Source organism: Xyrauchen texanus, chromosome 5 (assembly GCF_025860055.1).
Source record: "Xyrauchen texanus isolate HMW12.3.18 chromosome 5, RBS_HiC_50CHRs, whole genome shotgun sequence".
Taxonomy (NCBI): Eukaryota; Metazoa; Chordata; class Actinopteri; order Cypriniformes; family Catostomidae; genus Xyrauchen; species Xyrauchen texanus.
The window spans coordinates 22,807,662-22,832,281 of record NC_068280.1 but is presented as its reverse complement, the minus strand read 5'-3'; the positions used below and the strand labels follow the sequence as shown (position 1 = coordinate 22,832,281).

Here is a 24,620-nt window from a genome sequence, read left to right as displayed (position 1 = left end):
ATTATCATGAGTTTTTAACCTCTGCATACTTGATTAGTGATATACTTGCTGGATATATTAAAAGCATACCCAGATTGTACTCTTTGGAGTTAACCTTTGCTGTTTGCCTATCTTCTATTAATCTTCAGGTGCTCCTCTGAAGCCCAGGAAGGAGCTGGTCTTTGAGGAGCTGGAATCTGGTGTGTTAGAGGTACGCTGGTCCTCCAAGTTCAATGTGTCAGCAGAGCCGGTGCTGAATGTTTTGCAGAGGAGATGGAACTACGGCATTCACCCCAGTGAGGATGGCGCCACAGAGTGGCAGGTTGTTGCACGGGTAATTGTGAAAGCTAATCTAATCTAATGCAAGTTTGTGCAAAACCTGATGATCTATGCTATCCTTGCATGATTTGAGAATCTTCAAAAAGAGCATTTTTGTGTGCTTCAATGGAAGCACTGAAATCTTTTTGTACAAATGTATTTAAATTGAACGTGTTTAATGTCATCCTATAAATAAAGCAGAATCTTAAACATTTCTTCTTCACTTAACATCATAATTTTTTATTTTTTTTTAGATTTGTCAAACCACTAAAAGTTCTGTTTATTTCTAGGTATTATTATGTCTGTTCATTTTGGGAGTGGAAGTGAATGTTTTTTTTAGGTCTCAGACTTTTAGGCCTAACTGTGTGTTCTATCAATCATTCATTCTTCACTTCATTTAGTCATTCATATTATCACTCGCACACTATAAAACCTGCGGTTCATGTGCTGTAGACATCGGAGGAGCGTGTGTGGTTGAATGACATCCGGCCTGGTCGCTGGTATCAGTTCAGAGTGGCAGCAGTAAATGTGCATGGAACCAGAGGATACACCACTCCAAGCAGACACTTCAGATCCTCTAAAGGTGTGATTGTGTGTGTGTGTTTCAGAAAAAACTTTAATTTAATGGGATTCTATTGGGATCAATTTTTATTATTAATAATTGTTTCCTACAGTTTCTCATGGTCGTGGAAAACATCAGGGAAATATAAGGGAATTATAAAGTGAATATAACAATAATAATTAAGGAAATTCAATGAATTGGTCAGATAGATTCATAAATTGGTCATAAATTGGGCATTGATTTTGCTATGTTTATGCCTCTCATCCACACTGGAATGGCGTTGTCCTCCACAACATTTTTAGAAAAAACTCTCCATAACCACATATTTAGGTGGTAACATCACCAAAACGATGATGTTAGGAAACTGAAAATTAAGGTTTCAGCTTTCAACAGATTAGTGAGTATGGGGTGTAAATTGACTTATGGATGTGTCTGAATGAAAAAGATTTATTTACAGAGTAATCACAGGTGACTGTACAGGCTGGAAATTGATTGGTCAAAAAGTGGGAGAACAAATTTATATTAGACATTAGCACCTGTAATGTTAGTAGTGTAGTTTTTGCAATTTTTTCTTTCAAACCTGAATTTGACATAAAAGTTTGACACCCTTCCTTAGATCCTGCCTCTCCCCCGACACCCTCTGACCTTCATGTCAGTGACATGACCTTTGGTACGGATCACTCTGTGTCTGCCCGCCTCAGCTGGAGCTTATTCGCAGACCTGGACATCCCTGTGAATCACTACAAACTCTCCTGGAGCTTGTCTGACCACACCATGCTGCCCAAACTCAAAAGGAGGCAGACTGCCAATGGGGTACTTCATATCAGCTGGCCACACACTCACTCTCTGCCCACTCTCTTTGTCTTTCTCTCAGTCTTTCACTTTCTCATATAATAGATTATTCTGAATACCCATCGAGGGTTAAGCTTCCCATCTTCTTTCTTTCAGCAAGCCACAACAAATTAGATATCTTAGTGCAAATGGTGCAAGATAAACAACTCAAGATTGGGCCTTTGATCGTACCAAGCCCCAAATCAGACTCCAAACTAGGGTGGTACAGAATTGCATCACCGCTCTTGGCAAAAGCAAACATTTCTGGGTGCTGTGTGATATGCAGCCAAAAACAGCATATCAATTGTAGTTCTGTTTAAGAAAAGGAAATCTCTCAATAACAGCTGAATTGTTTTTCTTTGAGTGAGATCATTTTGAAGAGTTTACCCCCTTAGGATTTTAAGAGATGGCAGTTGCACTGCTTGCTTGCTATTTACATTATATATTTTTGAGGTCTTTGTCAGCTGAGAAACATGGAAATAAGAAAAAAATAAAAAAACTCAACTTTTTAAATAGCTGTTGAGTCCATGCCTTTATCGCTGTCATTTATGGCCTCTATTATGAAATGATTAGAGAATTTTTATGCTGCAAATAAATTTTATTCAGAGTACACTACCACGTATAAGATTACAGCATTAACTTCATACAATTCAGACAGCATTATAGTCGTTTTTGTACTGTATTGCTATGATATATGTGACTCAGCAACAGTATCAGATCCCATATTTTTATAGGTTTATGGGGTGGGTAAAATGTATACATGGGTTTACCTTACATTTTTATACAGACACCATTTGTTCTTTTTTATTATTGATTGAATGACTGTGACTTTTCTAATGCATGCCTGTGGGTTTTGTGTGTGTAGGACTCTACTTACGCTGAGCTGGATGACTTGAGAGAGAACAGGAGTTACACAGTGGATTTGCAGGCAGTTTCATACTGGGGTCAGGTCCCCCTCAAGAGCTCCAAGGCCATTCTTCAGTTTACTACAAGCCAGAGACAATCTGGTACAAAACTATTTAATTGCAGCACATTTTTGCTTGGTACAGTACATAACAGCACTCATTTGGGGGTTGTGAAATACAGTGAGAAACAGCTGTAAATGTTTTTCATTTGTAACTTCATACTTTTTCCCCATATTTGATGTAATTCAGATTTGGAAGCCACAGTCAGCCCAGTCTTTGTAAAGCCCCAGTCAGATCTGTTGGACGTGGGCACGCCATTTTATCAAGATGGACAGCTTCAGGTCCGGGTCTACTGGAAAAAGAGAGGTATGACAGAGGCAAAACATCATGTCTTTCATCTGAGAGAAAATCCTGTTCTGTTACTGTGCTGAATGTCTTTCCTCAAATCTATGCTTTGTAATTATGTAAACAAACTGCTTATTGAAGAGTTAAGAATCAGGATTATGTGTAATTAAATTAAGAACAATAGCTCCTTATATGAGAAGTGATAAGAACTAGTACTTTAAAGCATGTGAACCTGTGTGTGTGCGCTAACATGAACTGATGAGATATGTCTTGGCCTAACTTTGCAACCTGCAAATTAGATTTGAACAGTTTTATTCTGTTAATGAGTGATAAGTTGATTGAATGTACTGTACATTAAAGTAACTAATAAAAGCTGTCAAGGATATGAAAACATTTCACTCATACAAAATCATGCAAATTTGTGCTTAAAATGGTACTGTGCAAGGATATCATGAGTGCAACAGTGATTTCAATAACTTAAGAGTCCAAATGGCCACATGTCAAATCCCTTTAGTAATCTCTCTAATGGATGTGCAACAGATTTTTCTCACACTGATCTAAGAGGCACATTATCAAGATTGCTTTGATTTGCTTTGCATATTTTGCGTTGTTTTGCATTGCATTGCTTTGCAAATTGTCTGGCTTTATTTTGCTGGATATGTAAAAAGCTTTTCTGCAGTGCATAGTGCTGAGCATTGATTCATTGTAAGATCAAAATGGATTATTACTAATGATTGCAATTTAATCATTAACCATTCATCTACTGAAAAGGAAGTCTGATTTAGCTTAATAATATAATCAAAAGCTTTGCTAACAACATGTACTACAGTATATTAATGGCAGTACAAGAATCCAAATGTAATATAAATGTCTTAAGAAAGTGACCACTTGAATCTGGCATTGTTCACTCATGGAAAAATAATTGAACATATACAGTAAAAAAGTATTTAATGAATCTGGCATCTCTTCCCTTCAGATTCCACTGTGAATCATTACCGTGTGCAATGGTCTCCAGAGTTCTGCAGTCACAATGTATCCAATACCCAGGAAAAGCTTATCACCCAGGTAACCAGTCAGGAATGTTCCTCCTATCCTCCCTACAGGTGCGAGGCCATATTCTGACAGCTTATACATAAGATGGATTTCCAGGGTGAGCGTTCATGTGGTGTTCATTGATCACTCATGGTGTATAACTCACCATGTGTGGAAAAGTCCCTCATGCGCCAATTCTAGAAAGCTAGAAGGGGAAGAAATATTCTTTCACAACATATCTAAGATTTAGATTTTCATCAGTATAATTATATATGTATATTAACAATTTGTTATGAGAGATGAATGTGTTAAACTATGACACACTGAAAATTGAAAATATCTTTATCAGCATAAAAAAAATCTCCCTGTGACATATGCTAAGCATGAACTATAGATTTCATCAGAGTGCAGCCCAGTATGGCCCACAGCCATGTAGAATGTGGTGATAGGTGATCAGTCATCATATTTCTCATTGAATTCTTCTCTGCAAAGTAATGCCTCACTTTTGCTCCTTATTCATTTATCTATGCAGGCGTATTTTGCCAGCCTTCCCGGTCTTCAGTTCTCTTGCAAGTATAAGGTGATCATCCAGCCTGTGGCATCAAAGGGTCGAGCCCAGGCAGAGAGCACAACCTTCTTCACCCCGTCCTGTGCTACCATCCAGAGCAAGAGCACCAAACCCATCGCCTGCTCCACTGTCTCAGGTTATTAGGAGATTTATTTGGAGATGGATAATCACTGAAGTACTATATTCATTGTATCACTAGTGATTTATGTTTGAAAATGTGAATGTTCTCATCATTCTCATGGTAGATTACATACTACTGTGGTGTATGCTACCCTGTAAAGACAGAACGCATTAACTATGCAAACACAAACAATGTCTAGCCTAGTGCTGAATGATTTGGATAAAAAGAAAAATCTAGTTACGGTTAGTTTGAAAAGTTTTGTGAAAAAAAAAAGGTTAGTGTTGTTTTAAAGTATTATTATAAGAAATCATTATGGAAATAATTGTTTCTATAATAATAATTAAAATGTATTATTATACAGTAGTAACTCTAGATTAGTGTATCTAGAGTGCTGTAAATATATAACACACTCAGGGCACATAAGCACACCATATCGAACTAAAACACATTTGTTAACTCGGCACAAGAGGGAATATGTATGTATCAAGTACGGAAATGCACTTTGAGTATGTGTAATACACTACAGAGCTGCAAAAATACAGTAAGCACAGCAACTATTTATGTATTTAAATTGCAGCCCTTGTGGTTTGACAATCCCACTTGGTCATATGGTGGTTTTGTTTTTATTTAGATTCATTTTTCAGCACAAGTTTTGCCAAATTTGGATTATAATAATAATAATAATACATTTTATTTATATAATACCTGTCTAAAACCCTTTACAAAACTAAAAACAACACAAATGTATCACAATAAATGGCAGTTATACAACATTACAAAAAACAAACAAAACAAAAAAAACCTCATGGGCCAAAAGCAGAGTAATACAGTTAGAAAACTGTGTTTTTAGAAGTTTCTAGAAAAAAAAGCAAGGAAGAGGCTTCACGGACGTTCTGTGGAAGAGAGTTCCGAAGTCTAGGAGCAGCTACAGTAAAGGAACTGGAACCCATAGAGAGTAGTCTAAACTTAAGAACTGCAAGCAAGCCAGCCAGCATCAGATGATCTCAAGTAGTGGCCAGTGGAGTAGGGATGTAATAACTTGGATAAGTAATTAGGGGCAAGGTTATGGAGAGCTTTGTATGCAAGGATGAGGATCTTAAAGTGTTTGCGAGAGGGACCGGGAGCCAGTGGAGGTCCTGCAGAATAGGAGTTATGTGAGAACTTTTTTTATTTTAGAGTGAAAAGTCGGGCAGCAGAGTTTTGTAAATATTTTAGTCATTTGACAGCTTTTGTGGGAAGACCAATGAGAAGGGAATTCCAGTAGTCTAGGTGTGATGTCACAAAGGCAGGTTTTAAGGTTTCAGCATAATGGTTGCTGAAACCTTAAAATATGGAGTGAATATGAGAGATATATTACAAAAGTGATGCCATCTTTGTGATGTGAGCATTAAATGATAATTCAGAATCAAAAATTATACCAATGTTTTGAATGGTCAGGGAGGACTTAATATAGTCTTCATCCAGGTCAAAAGCAATAACAGATTGTTTTGAAATTACATATCTGGGGCCAATCAGAATTACCTCTTGAGTTTTTTTTCTGAGTTGAATTTGAATAATTTGAATTCAACCAGGGCTTCAATTCACAGATGCAGACAGACACAGTGTGGGAGGAGGAAAGACAGAGAAGATGGGTGTGGATGTAAATCTGTGTGTCGTCAGTGTAACATTGGCAGCTAAATCCATGGTGTCTAATTATCTGTCCTAATGGCAACATATAAATTGTGAAAAGGAGTGGGCCGAGAACTGAGTATAAAATGCTCTCACTCTGTTTTCTTTATATTTTAGCATAGTTGAGACAAACCTGTCTGCCATAGGACAGGTCATAGTCTTAGATGACCCCAAATTGGTCAACTCAATTTTGACAAAGTATGTAGTTACTGCATTTTGCCTTTGTTGGGCAGTATGGTTGCATGTTTCTTATTTGATTTTGATTTAGTTCCTCCAAAGGTCCTGGTCAAGGCAGAGAACCTGACAGCAGCCTTCTCGATCTACATGGGGAATGTGACAGGCCTGTTCTCATGGGTGGTGGCAATGTCTCAACCCCCACAGCAGGTCACAGGGTACCAGGTCACATGGGCGGAGGTCATCACAGAGAGCCGCAGAAATAATCTGCCCAACAGTCTCATATCCCAGTCTCAGATACTGCCTCCAGTAAGTCATGATGCTGATCATTGTGGTCACATGCATATATTGTGTTTTGCATGCTAGTTCCATTGGATGCTGGTTTTCAAATTGACCAGTGTGGACCAGAATAGAATTCATGCTGTTCTAAACTGTTTTAACCTCTGATTTCCATGTGTTAATACAGGCAGGAATACATTTGACCTGAGATCTCAATTATATTTATTGTAATATGATTAAAATCCAGCATTCTACAATGTATGTGTATTTTCAGGTTCTTAAATAATTAATAATAAATAATTATTTATATTTCTATCTCCTTTCATTTAGGAGCGTAATGTCCTAGTAGTGTATAGTCTTCAGCCAATGTCTCTCTATAGGCTTGAAGTGCAGGTCATCACAGTAGCAGGACAAGGCCCAGCAACATCTAGAACCTTCCAGACACCAGCTCACAGCAAGCCAGTCCTGCATTACAGTAAGTTTTTTTTAGCATTTGTGTAACTTAGCATTATGGATACAAGCATATACTTCAAAACATCAACTTCAAAATAGTGTTCCTCCAGTTTTTTCTTATGTCATATTGCTGTATGGCACTGACCGTTTTAGTGCTATAGTTACTTGTTGCCCAAAACTTAAATCTTAATAGACCCTCTTCATGGCAGATGTCATATTTGATTTTTCATCATTGAAAACTAGATTGTTGTAAGAAACCTAGGGTTATGGTTAAGGTTATGGTAAGGTAGGTTACCTAACCATAAGTAAGGGGTGGACACATAGTCTGTTCAATTAATTTACACTGTTAAATTCCTTGGTGTCAATCGTTAAGCTGATCGAACATTAAAAATGTCATACCAAAGAAAATTCCAGTGACAACAAAGTTTGGAACACATGGATTGTGGTGATTTGTTGTGACTTTGGACATTGGGATTGTACAACCAATTGAACTATGCATGCCTCGCAGCTTCATTTTCAATACCAAAAAATTTGAATGGCGTCTTTGAGACTAACGTCTATAATGGAGGGCTGAAAAGACATTCTTGTTTATCAGAAGGGGAAGCTCAGGGGGTAAATTAGAATTAAAAAACACCAGCTCTCAAAGTCCGAGCTAAATTTTGTGTGGAGTTCAAACGGTGAATTGCTTTCCTTCTCCTTCCTTCAGTGAGTAAGTGTCTTTTAAATCTGATCAGTAGAACCCAGGATTAAGAAACACCATCTAAGGTCGGTGATAGAACGGCACTGAAGACCACATTGCAATGAATCATCTAGAACCAGAACTGACTCCTCAGGAAAACAGAGAACCAGAAGAACCAAAGAACAGCCAATTGAGAATTGCATTTCAACCTGAGCCAGTCAGCTGCCTCAAACTCAACATGTGGACCTGCTGTAATCTGAAAATCAAATTTTGATTGACCTATAATATTTGAGGACCAAGTAATTTCCTCTTTGGGGGGTAGGAGATTCTATCAGAAACTAATTAGAATAGAATATGCAACAAAGACTCATTTATTAAAAGCAAAAGTGATTAAATATATATATATATATATATATATATATATATATATATATATATATATATATATATATATATATATATATATATGGATTTAAAACTGTTATGTTGGGGTAGATTACAACATGCCTAAAGACATGCTGTTTACCTGCACCCTAAGCACTGCAAATGGAGCCTTTTTTAAACCAATGTTGCATGTCATGACTAATTTGGTGTGACCTGTAAATAAGCCTGACTCAATATAACTGTGTGTGGTTTGCATGTTCGTTAAGCATGTGTTAATAGCAACAAATGAGGAATCAAAGAAAAAATATTCTAACTTTTAAATAAAATGGCATTTAACTTTATGATGGTTTTGTGTGTGGTGTGTGCTCAATTTGCTGTATAGATTTTTGTTTGTCATCATGTAATACCTGTATATACTATATGTTTTTTATTTATTTATGTTTGCAATACAAATGTGTAATGTGAATTTGTAACTGTGTCTGAATGTAAAGTATGTCTCTGTGCATAAATGTGTGTATGTGCAGGTTCCCCAGCATCATTCATCAACTTACAAACCCTTACAAGAAGATTTAGTATTAAAATATTTGTAAATTCCCATGGATAATCAAAATGTATGTACATATTTTATATGAATAAAGCTGTTATACCTTGTTTTCCCTTTACCATATTGGTTATGTGTTTTGTGTAACAAAGCTGTCAGGGATAATATGAAATTACATGCAAATCTGTCATTTCAAAAACATCATAATGCACAAACATAAATGTGCACATACAGTATAAATGGCAACAATACATTTTGCTTCTAAAGCACCTCAAATTGGTTCAAAACAAACACATTATCTCATGTAGGGTCCATGACATGTTCCAGGCCATGGCAATAACAATATATACAGAGATCCTTTTGTTTATTTTTTTAGAGGAAAGACATTCTGTTGATGCAGCTACATTGGGTTCAGCTTCTATTGCTGTTGTGGTCCTGTGTGTGTGTGTGTGTGCGCGCACACAAACAAAGCAGTCATAAAGCCCTAAGCTCAAGGGGAAAGTGTGTCGTTTCTCAAACATACACAAATGCATGCAGGCAACTCTACCCTTGTAGCTCTGTAGTCACTTTCATTAGAATTCAACCCCATTTGGCCTTCATGTCACAATATGGAACCATATGTGTGCGTTCTTGATTGTTATATCATATATTAATATGCAGTGTTGTCATTACTCCTCATGAAAATATCTTAGCAGAAAGACAGGAGACAGAATGGAGGGTATATACAATATACTGTATATGAGTCTGGATCCAAACTGAGTGTAGATCCACTAAAGTTGGAACACATCACACATCTACACAGAGTCAGGCTGTACCATATGATGGATATTGCATGTGGCTTGTTTGGATGGTGTGGTATGGCTTCCATATGTAGTACCGCGCATGTGACCTGTGTATATGTATGTGTGTGATTGGTTTAAACCGACACGCTGATTTATTTTTTTCTATATGGTTTAAATGGTGCTTTATAAGAAATTCTTATCAGGCCAAACGTTCACTGTTATTAGAGTGAGACACATTAAGAGTAAAAAGGGATGTACTTTACAGTGATGTTCCAAGATGAACCTTTAAGTTGTTCATTCAATAGGGAGTCTTCCTATTTTATCATAAATAGCCATAGATAATGAGACACACCAGAATCAACCTTGTTGTTTAAAGTAACCAGTCTCTTGTCAACGACGCCTCAATGGGTTCACTTAAGTAGAAAATATTAGTTGTTTGAATCCAGGCCTAATGTGGTTATGACTGATACATAGAATGTCTCTTTAAATCGTGTTGCATCTGGAGATGTACTGTGCTGTGAGAACATTAGAGAACAAAATGGCTTGGTTGGAAGTGTCTTCTTGGTTCCCTGCCGAAGTGAACTGCGCCTCAGGATTTATGAGTGCTCCTGGACTCTGGTGACCCAGAGACAGGGATTTAGAAAAAAAAAGAGAAAGTAAGGTGGGGGCTGGAGAGTTTGAGAAGACTCGATCCACTTGCAACACATTTATGATGCTCCAGAGAGTGTCCGGGGAACGGTACAGAGAGTATGTGAGAGAAAGAGTGAACAGAGAGAGAGCATTTACGAGAGGAAGGGAACCAGCATCAGGAAGAAGGAAATTTAGAGGGGAGAGAAGCAAAGGAACCAAAGGGGAGAAGAGGAAAATGAAGGACAGCGCGAGAAGGAGAGAATAGATGACTTGAGGGACTGAAAGTGTGAGCAGATGAAATATGTATCATAATAGTTCACACTTTTAAAGCCAGAGGGAGAGATATGATATTTCCTCCTCCCATTTTCCCATGAGCCTCCCTGATAAGTTGCTTCACAACTGGCCAATCCTATTAGAGACATTTTCAGAAGTGATTGCACTCTGGCCTGGCCTTGAATCTCACTTACAATATTACAGTTTCAATTCCTGTTTAATGGGCCTCCATCAAGAAGTGCATTCTAGCTTCAAATCTGATGAAGAGCTAACTCTTCAGAAATCAACTTTATTGACACATGTTTGGCCTTTTCCCAAATTTTACATCTTCCATAACTCCCAGATACTGTTTCATCAAGGAATGGAAGGGGTCTGATAGTGCTCTGCGAAGTGTACAGGGAAATATCATGACCATGGAATACATAACAGTTAAGAAGACACATACAGTACATATTGTAAATTAATAAACCAAAATTAACTCAATCACATTTTTTTAAAACAATCATGTGTCACTAAATATAGTGATTTAGAGTATGATGAATTATATTATTTAATAAAGCAATATCACACAAACAGTGCTCTTGTGCACTCATGCCATCGGAAATAACAGGGATGCGGAAATACCGAACAGCACAGTTGTGAGTGTGATATAGCTTTTATACAACCATTCAACAAATAAGTAAATAATATGAAATAACTTGCTTTTCAGACAAAATTGGCCAGCTCATGCATTTCTTCTCCACGATCAAAAATAGTTCCAAAAGACGTGAAAGCACTCTCTATACTGCTCTCATAATCTGTTTTTGATCTAGCGGTGTTTCGTTAGTAAACTAATCAGTAGTTGTGTCCCAAATGATGCACTGTTCACCTAGACTTTGCACTCGGCCATCTAGTGTATAAATTTTCAAAGTGTAGTATAGTCTCAAAAGGAACACTAATGTTTTTTTACTACAAGGAAGCTTTCGCTTCAAACACATGATTCAATATTTTTCTGCTTGCCTAGCACATAAACAATCTCAGTCCAACACGTACTGTATATCTCATATAATGTAGCCTTCATATTCACAAAGTGTGGGTAATAGTGAGCATTCTACTCACATTGGTAAGGTGCTGTCATCACAGAAGTTTCAATAATTGCCACATTCACCAATAATTACAATTGTTCTGTCAGGCCAACATTGCAGCCAGGTAACTCCACCCCTTCTGCAACGTAGGGCAAGTGATATGAATTTGATATGAAGTGTCATTACAACATTACTCACTCCATTATTTTGGTTAAATTAGTATATCATCTGTGTACTTATAGTACTCTTCTTTTTGTTATATTTTTAATATGAACACACTATACACTACAAAATTGTTATTTGGAACAAATCTTTTTATCGAATAAATCATTATTGTTCGCTTCCACTGTTTCAGTGGCATTTTTTTGTTGTTTTTGATTTTTTTCCCCTTTTTCACCACATTTGGAATGCCCAATTCCCAATTAATTTTTAAGTCCTTGTGGTCGCTTAGTGACCTCAATCCAGGTGGCGGAGGACGAATCCCAGCTGCCTCCGCGTTTGAAACCGTAAACCCACTCATCTTGTCATATGGATTGTTGAGCGCGTTGCCATGGAGACATAGCGTGTGTGGAGGCTTCACGACCTTTAATTTTTCCCACATTCTAATAGTTGATGTGAACATTAACTGAAGCTTCTGTCCTGTAACTGCATGATTTTATGGTTGATTAGATAAGGTGTACTGGTGTTAAGAAAGTGCTCAGTGAGTGTATATATTTTTATATAAACGGATTGACTATTTGCACTAGGTGTAAATAGCACCTGCCACACACTGCGGCTATTTGTACTCCAATAGCCTGTTGAAAAAACAGAAAGACAACCTGCATGCACTGGTGTTGCTGCAATGGTGTAGTGTGTAAAGATGATGTGGGTGTTCCTTTTTCATGCGTACAACCCGGTTCTAATCCGCCTTTTGACCCACTTATTCTCATCCTGTTTCCTGTCTCTCCACTCTTAATTTAATTTAATACTACATGTAATAATGAATAAAAATGAATACAAAGGTTGATTTCCTCACAGTGATTTGGTTGCGGTGAAGGAGTTGAGAGAAACGTTTGATCCAGGTAAAATCATGGTACCGCTGGTTCTACTTGTAATATTTTAGTAACAATGTTTTAGGCTGAAGCAATAGTTTTAATTCAATTCACCATGGTATTACTTTTTTAATTACTATTATTTTTCTACAAAGTACAATGGCAATACTATGGTTACTGTAGATAAACCAAGGTTCATTTTTGTAAGGGAAAATTAGGGTTAGGTTAAGGGGTAGGGGTTGTGTAGGGTGTCAATACACATGATGCAGTGATACCCCTATTCTGCTTGTTTTTAATACATTTGGGGTGCTAACAGCATCTAACACAATTTGAACTTAGTGCAAAAAAGATGGTTTTTGTTGCTATTTATCTATTGCAATTCTCACTTAGTGCAAATAGCCTCTATTGCTATATATACAGTGAGGAAAATAAGTATTTGAACACCCTGCTCTTTTGCAAGTTCTCCCACTTGGAAAACATGGAGGGGTCTGAAATTGTCATCGTAGGTGCATGTCCACTGTGAGAGACATAATCTAAAAAAAAAAAATCCAGAAATCACAACGTATGATTTTTTAACTATTTATTTGTATGATACAGCTGCAAATAAGTATTTGAACACCTGAGAAAATCATTGTTAATATTTGGTACAGTAGCCTTTGTTTGCAATTACAGAGGTCAAATGTTTCCTGTAGTTTTTCACCAGCTTTGCACACACTGCAGGAGGGATTTTGGCCCACTCCTCCACACAGATCTTCTCTAGATCAGTCAGGTTTCTGGGCTGTCGCTGACAAACACGGAGTTTGAGCTCCCTCCAAAGATTCTCTATTGGGTTTAGGTCTGGAGACTGGCTAGGCCATGCCAGAACCTTGATATGCTTCTTACAGAGCCACTCCTTGGTTATCCTGGCTGTGTGCTTCGGGTCATTGTCATGTTGGAAGACCCAGCCTCGACCCATCTTCAATGCTCTAACTGAGGGAAGGAGGTTGTTCCCCAAAATCTCGCAATACGTGGCCCCGGTCATCCTCTCCTTAATACAGTGCAGTCAGCCCTGTCCCATGTGCAGAAAAACACCCCCAAAGCATGATGCTACCACCCCCATGCTTCACAGTAGGGATGGTGTTCTTGGGATGGTACTCATCATTCTTCTTCCTTCAAACACGGTTAGTGGAATTATGACCAAAAAGTTATATTTTGGTCTCATCTGACCACATGACTTTCTCCCATGACTCCTCTGGATCATCCAAATGGTCATTGGCAAACTTAAGACGGGCCTTGACATGTGCTGGTTTAAGCAGGGGAACCTTCCGTGCCATGCATGATTTCAAACCATGACGTCTTAGTGTATTACCAACAGTAACCTTGGAAGCGGTGGTCCCAGCTCTTTTCAGGTCATTGACCAGCTCCTCCCGTGTAGTTCTGGGCTGATTTCTCACCTTTCTTAGGATCATTGAGACCCCACGAGGTGAGATCTTGCATGGAGCCCCAGTCCGAGGGAGATTGACAGTCATGTTTAGCTTCTTCCATTTTCTAATGATTGGTCCAACAGTGGACCTTTTTTCACCAAGCTGCTTGGCAATTTCCCGTAGCCCTTTCCAGCCTTGTGGAGGTGTACAATTTTGTCTCTAGTGTCTTTGGACAGCTCTTTGGTCTTGGCCATGTTAGTAGTTGGATTCTTACTGATTGTATGGGGTGGACAGGTGTCTTTATGCAGCTAACGACCTCAAACAGGTGTATCTAATTTAGGATAATAAATGGCGTGGAGGTGGACATTTTAAAGGCAGACTAACAGGTCTTTGAGGGTCAGAATTCTAGCTGATAGACAGGTGTTCAAATACTTATTTGCAGCTGTATCATACAAATAAATAGTTAAAAAATCATACATTGTGATTTCTGGATTTTTTTTTAGATTATGTCTCTCACAGTGGACATGCACCTACGATGACAATTTCAGACCCCTCCATGATTTCCAAGTGGGAGAACTTGCAAAATAGCAGGGTGTTCAAATACTTATTTTCCTCACTGTATATTGGATGTGTACAAAAGTATGAAAGTTTTGCAATTTATATTATATTTATATACAAGTGTTTAGTATCATCTTTAGTTTCATCATACTCGAAACCCCTAATTGCACCCCTAATGACAGGGGATAACAAATTAACTAATTTTGTCCAGTGAAGTGAACTTCAACATATATCCCCTCAACAGTGTGTATGGAGCAGTAGACACTGTGTAGAAACCCACTATGAATCTGAAAGCAGCTTTGGTTTTATTCAATCCAGCCTCACTGTTCCAACTTCAAATTGACTCTGACATGATTCATAAGCAGTTTGTGTGAAATCTGAGTTCAAATGAACCTACATAGCTTAAAAAGCTCTAAGCTCATAACAGTGCATAGTGCTGAGGAGGGGGACATTTTATAGCTTAAAGGACTTTGCTTTGATTACTCAATACTTCTTACATTATGAGCTGAACATCTCTGGAACACACAAGAAGACTCCCTGCATTCACTGCATTGTCTGTTTGAAATGAAAAGCATTCTTCTGCATTCAGTATACTTTTGTAATGACAATACATTTAAATAGGATCTTTAAATAAGATTTAATAAGAATTAAAATATTGAATATGAATTCCAAGTCCATGAGATGTAATGTGATTTTCCAGTCTTATCAAATAGGATGTGCTCTGGATTGTAAAGTGGGCTTTGCTATTCTCCAGATGGAGACTTTGGTCATTACAGCGTCTCTGCAGTTGTTGTCCAGCAATGGATTCATTGCTGTCGGTAAGGGGACCAATGAGAAACCAGGACATAGACAATGTGTGTATGTGTGTGTGTGTGTGTGTGTGTGTGTGTGTGTGTGTGTGTGTGTGTGTGTGTGTGTGTGTGTGCACACAAGTACATGCATTAAGATATCTCTGAATGTGTTTTGTGTCCATAAGAACAGTTAGCAGATGTGCAGTTTTTACTCTCAGTTTTATGGCACAGCGTTAATGCTGTTTTCTCCCATCAGCACCCAGTATAGGGAGCCATTACCTTAGTACAGTATATTTGAGACTATCCCATATCAGTCACAGAGGATTTTATTATGAAGAAACACTCGCTCTATTAAACAAAATCCTGCAAAAAAGGGTGTTGATGTGTTGATGTTGCAGGCAATGTTCGAGTGAAGCCTCCTGTGATAAAGAGATTACAGTCCCATATGGACATCTGAAGGTCTTGATTTCTTCTTCCATGAGGATTAGTGTTAGAAACTTTGTTTTTGTGGAGCACAACACTGCATTGCTGATGCTTTGGTTTGTCAGTTCCTTTGAGGCTTTTTTCCCCCATCCAAATCCTATTTAATATGGATTATGCATGTTGTCTACATTGGGATTACTGCCGATGAATTCCATAACAAAATAGCAGCAAAACAGGATATTTTTGTCTGCTGCATTATGGGAGATGCATGAAAACTGTGTCAATTAAATAGCTGATTTGTGATTTTTTTAAAAGTGGCTGACTGGACTAGTCATAGAGTATCTGACAGTAAAGGAAAGGACTGCACGATTTTTTTTTATAACAATACAGTTCTACCCTTTTAATGGCCTGAGGCGAAACTTCAGCTGACTGCATAATTTCCACACTCATTTATGAAATTCACTATGACAAAGTACCAGATTAACTCTTGTGTTTTTCTACATCTCTTCGAGGATTATCTCATCACAGCATATTAACTGCAATGTTTTCATTCACATTTTGAACTATTTATTTCCCCCTAGACAGTTCCCATGGCAACATCTTGTTGTATTCCACTGGTGATACATTAATTATTGTTGATAGTACTACTAACATGATTTGTGATATTTTTGTGGAGCAAATAAATATTAGTAAGTAACCATGGGAGAATGTGAACAACTGCAATGTTGTTTGGACTGGTGGTGTGGATTATTGAGTCGTTCAAACTGAAACGACTGTTTGTCTGGGTGATCATAGATGAGACCAAAGCAGACTCAGTTCTCTGCCAGACAGCATTTCGTTTTGTTATGAAACGCCATGTCGACAACAATCAACTCTTTTAACATAGCCTTAACTCACTCTTTATCCAAACTCTCTCAAATGATGGCTGACCTCACTCACAGCCAAGATATATATATTACCACTGTGGGCTTATCTGTGTATGTGTGAGAGCAAAAGTGAACATGCTTGTTTGCGTGTGTGGGTGTTGCTGACAGCCGAAGAGATGGCTGTTCTGATAGTGCTGATGAGGCACACATCGGCACTTAATCAAAAGCAGAGGCTATGGAATCACACTCCAGAGATGGGAGTCATAAATTTAGAGCGAATCACAGAGTGCAGCTTACAGTGCAGCTCACAGTGCTGAAAGCAGTGTTAAGGATCCCTTACGGCACCTTTGGTAAGTGTGCATTGTGCACTGGAGTGTGGAGTGCACTTTGCAGAACCCATACCACTCAATGGATTATGGAATGAATAATTATGTCAAAATAGTTTACATTGGCAGGCTAGAATAGTCAAATGTTTTATACCTTGTTGGCATTACACCATATATGAATACAGAAGCCTGGAATATGCCATGTGCAATATACAGAGTTTATAAGGGGTCGTTTAAGATATTCAACACCCTGCCTAAACATTTTACATAATGCAAATGATCAGCACACTGATTTCATAAACAGACATCTGTGCTCCATATGAATACGCACAATAAAATTCCTCAACTTAAATTCCATCACCAAGATTGAAGCTGTGTTAAATAGCAATAGCATTTAATATGACCCAGATTCAGAGTGATTTTGTCAAATGCTGCAGGTTGACGCACTGTTGAAGGGCCACTGACAGGTTTGAACCATGAATGTGATTGACAAGCTAGATGAGTCTCATTTAAAAGAGCTTAAATGTCTGGAGAAAATCAATATTTAATCAAGGACACTTTCCACAGGACCACAGACTCATATTTGATGTGTCTTATAAAAAAGTCAATCAATCTCCTTGGTAATGTTTAATCCACAATCTACACAATCAACTGTTTAATGGATTTAAGTCAGTAAATACACAATCAACCGATGTTATTGTTTAGAGACCTGGGTTTAATAATGAGATATAGAGGCATATTAAGAAGCATATGTACCCTATGTGAATGGGGGGGAAGGGGTTATGTCGGCTGATATAAAATGGAGTTTGGGGTGGACCAAAGCAGTTTCAAATCAGCTTTATAGAAAATCATGCATTAACAGAAAATTAAACTGTAATATCTAAAATGTCTTGGTCATCATTGTGTAGTTTGAAAATATACGATTTTGAATTGAGTTATAATTAAATAATAATAGTATTTAGGAACCCAGTGAGCAAGCCTAAGGCGACTGTGGCAAGGAACTCAAAACTCCCTAAGATGTTGGTTAATGGAGAAAAATAACCTTGGGAGAACAAAATTAGGTGTATGCCTGGCTAAATAGATGAATTTAGACTTAAACTGAGTGAATGTGTCTGCATCTCGAACAGTGTTAGGGAGACTGTTCCATAGTTTAGGAGCCAAATATGAAAAGGATCTACCTCCTTTTGTGGATTTTGATATTATAAGAACTATTAACAGGATTCATAGAATGTGCTTTAAGTTCTTGAATTTGTCTTTTTAAAATTTAAATCCTGGAAAACACTTGAAAATAGCAATTTTTACCAAGATGTGCTTAAAAAGTGCTTGAATTATAGAAAATGATTAAATAAGCTGAATAAATAATTTAATACATTAAATGTATTTATTTATTTATTTTCGGAAAAACATGGCTACATGAAGTCAGCTCTTCGGTCATCACCTTCGCAGGCACCGAACAAGAGCTCGAACTCGCCCTGTGACGAGCCGGCGCACTCATCCGGAAGCCTAACCGGAGCAAACGAGCATGCTGGGGAATGGGAGGTCTGTGGGGATTTACCAAGCAGAGGTGGTCCCATTGGGGTCCCCCAACTGCCCCAAGTGCTAGCAGCGTGGGTCTCATACCCGTATGTAGAAGGAACGAGGCGGGGAACCGCTGGGGTGGCGTGCTTTCTTACGAAAGTGAGCCACAACCGCAATGTTGCCATGGTCATGTTTCGCATTGAGGATATGATGCATCCCCGAAGGATGTCTCCGCGTGGGCAGTGCCCACGTGATCGTGGTCATCTGAAGGCGAGAGATAGCGATCGCACCCAAGAATAACACACAACAGGGAGGGCATCTTTAAAAAGACGCATCTTTAAAAAGACGTTCCGTTGTGTGCCGCTCTTTTTGAATATACTCTTTTAGAATATACTCTTTTAGTTTGTTCTGCTGAAGTGCCCAGGGGCGATCTCGGCATTGCACCAGTGCAGATCCAGCAGAGGTGAATGGCCGTGGGAATTCAGCTCGCTTATTTCTCAATGAAATAGCGACCGATCTACTCCGAAGAGAAAATCTGAATGAGCGGTATGCACGGCCTTTTATAAAAGATCAGAAGGTGTCTCGGGCTCCCAAGAGTGACCCTTAGAGTCACTACATCGACACAACTTCGAGTGAGAGATAGATAGGGAAGTTAAATTACACACCGTTATTTCGCATTTGCATGCGGTATGGACAACATTTTAATGTTGCCTCGAGCATTTGGTTGAACCCAAAATTATATATGAATAATTCCCCTTTCTGCTGATCAGAGTGGATTGTGAGGGAGGTTAATATGCTCGGTGACTTATATGAGAGTGGAGTGTTGAGATCCTTTGCAAATATGGTTCAACATTTTAGGATCCCAGATCTCAGTTCATGAAGTATTTACAGCTGCGCCACCTGCTCTGTACTATTTTTGGGAGTAGCATACACCCCCCTCAAGTGGTAGATACTCTGGAAGTGGTGATTACTGCTTTTAGAAAAGGTCATGAGGCATCAGAGTATTACTCCCTGTTAATTCAAAATCTGGGGGATGGAGCTTCAAATTCTCTAAAGAGATTATGGGAGAAAGATTTAAACATGGTACTGGAGGAAAAAGTGTGGCTAGGATTCTAAAAAATGTAAAGTCTACATCTAGCGATGCAAGGGTGCGTTTGATAAAATGTAAGTTTTACATAGAGTCTATTGGACCCCCTCTAGATTGTATAGGCTTGGTCTTAAAGACACACCCACCTGCTGGCGATGCCTATCAGAAGACAGGGACACAACCCATGTTTTTGGGGGATATGTTAAGATCCAAGATTGGTTGAGGTTTCAGAGCTTTATGTGTGACGTATTGGACACTCAATTTACATTTTTACACAGACTCTGTATCTTAGGTGATGGGGCGGTCATTAATATTGGAGATAGTCATTAAAAAGTTGGGTCCTAGCCAGAGTTGTGATCGGGAGACAAATCATCCTCAAGGGGTGGAAGTCCTCATGTAATGACGTTCTGATTCTGACAGTGTTACAAAATGTTTACCCTCAGCGTTTATGGGCAAAAACTGGACTGAACAGGAAATTTCTATATTTTGTAAGTTGGAAAGTCAACAGTTTTTGAGAATGACCCATTTGCAATTTTGGTCCGTTTCTCACATAAATCTGACTTTAGAAAACATGGAACACAGCACATGAGTCATATGGACTACTGTTCACTGTTTTTGGAAAGTGAAGTGCATTTTAAGGGAGTACTCTACAATTGCACATCAGTTTCATCATGAATGAACCAAGAATTGTTACTGTGAGAATATTTAGTTAAAGATCCACATTGAGATGTTGTACTTGTAATAAATGTCATTTTATAAAAATAAATGAACTGAATGAATAAAATATTTTTATTTAAAATTAAAAATAAAGAATTTATTTACTGACATCTCGAGCACAGTCCTTGAAAACAAATACAAATGTGCTTGATTATTCCATGAATTTAACTTTTAAGTACCTGTATGAACCCAGCATTAACAGTCCATAATTTTGCAATCGTAATGAGCGTGATGGATTATAGCATGGTAGAAGGTCACTTAAGTTCTGTGGAGCTAGACCATTCAAAGCTTTGTATGTCTTCTTCTTTCCTAGCATTTTGTCCCGCATGGGTGCAGCATCCGCTTTACATATATATTTGATTTGGCACAGTTTTACGCCTGATGCCCTTCATGACACAGCACTCAGTGGCTGGGGGACTCTCACTCACACATACTGGCCTTCTTGCTGTGAGGCGACTGTGCTACCCACAGAGCCACTGTGCCGCCATTAAAGCTTTGTATGTAGTTAACAGAATTTTAAAATGAATATGAAATTTAACAGATAGCCAGTGTAACAACGATAAAATGGGGCTAATATGATCATATTTTTTGGTTCTAGTCAGAACTATGGCTGTTGCATTTTGAACCAATTAAAGTTTATTTATTGATCTTGCTGGACATCCTCCCAGTAATGCATTACAATAATCTAGTCTTGAGGTAATGAATGCATGAATTAGTTTTTCAGCATCAGCAACAGAGAGCATGTGTTGTAATTTAACAATAATTCTTAGGTGGAAGAATTCTGTTCTACAAACATTGGTAATTTGATTTTCAAAGGACAGATTGGTATCAAATATAACACCTAATTAATTCGCTGTTGAAGACGATGTAACAGTATTTCCATCCAGAGTCAAATTATATATTAGCAGCTTAATTTTATAGGTTTTTGGTCCAATAATTAGTACCTCTGTTTTGACGGAATTAATTTCATTGATACACTCAATACAAAACAAATTTCATCAGGTTTTGAAGAAGTATAAAGTTGAGTATCTTCGGCAAAACTGTGGAAACTTATTCCATGATTCCTAATATCTCCTGGGGGAAGCATATACAAGGAGAAAAGAAGTCCTAAATCTGATCACTGTGGCACTCCATACTTAACTTTTGTTTGGCTTGACAATTCCTCATTTACATAGTCAAAGTTTTAGCAGTCTACAAAATATGAACCAAAACCATGCCAATGCAAGTGTGGGGAAATCTAGAATATACATTGATAGAATAGTATAATTGTTATAAAATAATTGTGAGTTAAAAGCTAGACCCACCCCATGTAATAGTTTTTTGTCATTTCAGTTATTTGATTAATAATGGTTATTTAATTATTCAGTACCTGCATGTCAACTTGTAGTATACAGCTATGTGATGGGTGTCCAGTGGGTGGCAGTAAGCCAGAGGAATACCCCCGGAGAAAAACCTAGAAGAGGAAAAAGAAAAGTTAGTTCACGCGAGGTTTTGAACGGGACTATGAGTATTGAGTTATGTTGTACTGTGTGGTACGGAGCTGTTGTGAATGACGCTGGCTGAATAAAAGAACCCAACCAATTCACACGCTTGTTCATTCATTCAAGTGTGCTACAAAATACTGGCGACGAGGATGGGATCAGCGGTGCCGTTTTGAGTGAGTTGTCTACGAAAACGCTGAGCATGGACATTGAGCAACTGCAAGATCAGCTGAGCGCGGCGTTGCTCGGCTGCGGCTCGATCAGCTGCACGAGGTGTGTGTGTATGCAAAACTATCAGTGGAGGGACAAGCCAAACGGCACTCGCTGATCAGATTAATAAGTGAAGCAGTAGAGAGTGTTATAGAGACGGAAGACGATGATGTAGCCCGTCAACATGTGAACAATTTGTTAGAGTTTTCAAGCGGGATAACGCAAATCTGTGACCGCTGCGGTACAAGATGGCGGTGGTGACGCAGACAGAAATTCGGCGGAGCTCGCGTATTTAAAGAGACAGTACACAGAATTGCAGCATCAGTTTGAGTTGTCAACAAATGTGCTAAAAACGAAATTCAACGCCTGAGTTTGAAAGTTCCTGATGTGTCAAGTCCCCTGTGTTTCCCCAACATCATCATGCAGTTCCTGAAGTCACCATCCGGCGTGATTTTAAGATTAATGGACAAATTGGAGAACGTGGTCAGAAAGATAAGCTGTCATATAACAACTTGATGCACCAAATTGATGCTTGAGTGAACAAGGGACACAGAGAGTCTGAAATAATTGATGCTGTGATAAGAGCAGTCAGTCCCGCATGAGCCTGCGTGATATGCTGGAGATCAAGACAGATTTAACCCTTTCCCAGCTGCGCACAATTCTGAAAGGCCATTATAAGGAAGAAAGCTCAACAGACCTGTATCATCGACTGATAAACATCACTCAAGAGAGCCGTGAGTCACCACAAAACTTCCTATTCCGTGCCATTGAGCTGAAGGAAAGACTTTTAGCTGCTGCTCGAGAACCGGATGGAGAAGAATCGTACAGCCCTGATCTCATACAGAGAAGATTCCTGCGCAGCACTAGGAACAGGGTTATCAAACGATCACATTAAGTATCAGTTAAAAACCTGCCTTGATGATCCTAAAATCACAGATGAGGTTCTCATCACAGCTATGAACGAAGCTGCAAGTCTTGAGTGCTGAACGACAGCAAAAGTTCAAGAAAAATGCCAACATCAAAGAAACTAAAGTCAGTGAGGTTCCAGTAGAACTACGTCAAAGTCAAGAGAGAATGGGTTATGCTGTTGGAGGTAAAGAACAGTCCACATGCACACAATTAAAAGCTTTGAAAACTCCACAAGTCATGGACAAGAAAGACTCTGAGCTCTATGAGGTCGTTAAACAGCTGAAAGAGGAGATCGGAGAAATGAAGAAAGCGATGAGTACTTACCGTTCCACGCAGCCCAGAGAAAGGAAGCGAGGATGCAGTGGATGTCAAGATGATGGCAGAGGTGACCAGTGTGATCATTGCTTTAAATGTGGGCAAAGTGGACATCTTTCCAGAGGGTGCAGGGGACCACCTGCAGGAAGAACAGAAAGAGGACACTCAGCTAGCAGTATGGTGGTAACAACTCACACTACATCATCACTGTGGACAGAACATCAACGTGAACTCCTGTGTGACAGCATTAAGCAGCTGGAAGCTCAGGAAGCAGCGAAGCGAAAGGAGAGCCCCCTGCAGCATATCAGATCCATAACTGCTAATCAGCTGTCCACCAAACGTAATGCACAGTTATTGAATTTGATCAGAGAAAAATGCATGGTGAACTGTTTCTTCGATGGGGTAGCAACAAAAGCGCTATGGGATACTGGCTCACAAGTCTGTCTCATGAATGAAAAGTGGAGAAAAGAACATCTCCCACACACAATACTACGTGGCCTTGAAGAGATCCTAGGCCCTGGAACCCTCACCGGTCGAGCAGTGAATCAAACAGTGATCCCGTTTGAAAGCTGGGTCGAAGTGACATTCAAGCTGGGAACAGACAAAACCACACCTTTGGAACTGGAGGTACCGGTTTTAGTATGTGGTGACGATGAAGTGGCAGAGGAGCCCATCATTGGTTACAATGTCATTGAGTACCTGTTGAACAGTGGTGTCGAGCGACCTACCAAAGTAAAGACCAAAGCCATGAGTACTGCACTGTCCTGTGACTGCAAGAAAGCTGAGGTTTTGCTGAACTTAGTGAGAAGCCAAGACGAAAGGTTCAGCGATGGAGTAGCAAAAGTAGGACGGTCAGTAACAAAGATTCCTGCCAAACAGACTAGAGCTGTCAAATGTTGCATTAAAACGGGCCCTTTGCTATCTGATCAAGATGCTCTTTTGTGCCGGATGAGTGCTCGAAGTGGCCAGATGGATTGAGGGTGGAGGAAAACATCGTCGGCCTCCAGAGAGGGACATGTTCACGTATCTGTATCCCTGTGATCAATGATACTACTCATGACATCGACCTGCCTCCACGGGCAGTTCTGGGCCATATCCAGCAAGTAAAAGCCATCTACCCCGCCGAAGTGAGACCGGTGACCGCTCAGAAAGAGGTTGCATGTGCGACTGTTGCACACACCAGCCAAAGCCTGTTCCAAAAAGACGGTGAACAAGTCAGCCAATCTACAGAAAACGCAAATACAACGCCAACGGCTAAAAAAAATAACCTATGGGACCCTCCTGTATGCGTTGATCACTTAAAACCTGAACAGCAGCAGAAAGTGAAGCAGCTTTTAAGGGATGAGAGTGGTGCTTTTGCTTATGATGACAGCGAGGTAGGATGTATTCCATCTCTC

General features: G+C 39.0%; 1 protein-coding gene across 2 annotated transcripts in view; it reads left to right on the top strand.

Annotated features, from left to right (window-relative positions):
- anos1a (anosmin 1a) overlaps nucleotides 1–8,295 on the top strand; it is a 33,594-nt gene extending 25,299 nt beyond the window's left edge. The window contains exons 5-14 of one of the 2 annotated variants that reach the window (XM_052127476.1): nucleotides 129–313; nucleotides 751–880; nucleotides 1,476–1,672; nucleotides 2,556–2,697; nucleotides 2,845–2,961; nucleotides 3,917–4,005; nucleotides 4,505–4,676; nucleotides 6,598–6,812; nucleotides 7,113–7,257; nucleotides 7,973–8,295. In XM_052127476.1, the coding sequence (XP_051983436.1) occupies nucleotides 129–313; nucleotides 751–880; nucleotides 1,476–1,672; nucleotides 2,556–2,697; nucleotides 2,845–2,961; nucleotides 3,917–4,005; nucleotides 4,505–4,676; nucleotides 6,598–6,812; nucleotides 7,113–7,257; nucleotides 7,973–8,022 (1,442 nt within the window). In that variant the 3' untranslated portion in view covers nucleotides 8,023–8,295. Of the gene's footprint in view, nucleotides 1–128; nucleotides 314–750; nucleotides 881–1,475; nucleotides 1,673–2,555; nucleotides 2,698–2,844; nucleotides 2,962–3,916; nucleotides 4,006–4,504; nucleotides 4,677–6,597; nucleotides 6,813–7,112; nucleotides 7,258–7,969 lie in introns of both variants that reach the window. The other variant, XM_052127474.1, reaches the window with a different exon arrangement.
- Nucleotides 8,296–24,620: the final 16,325 nt, after the last annotated feature.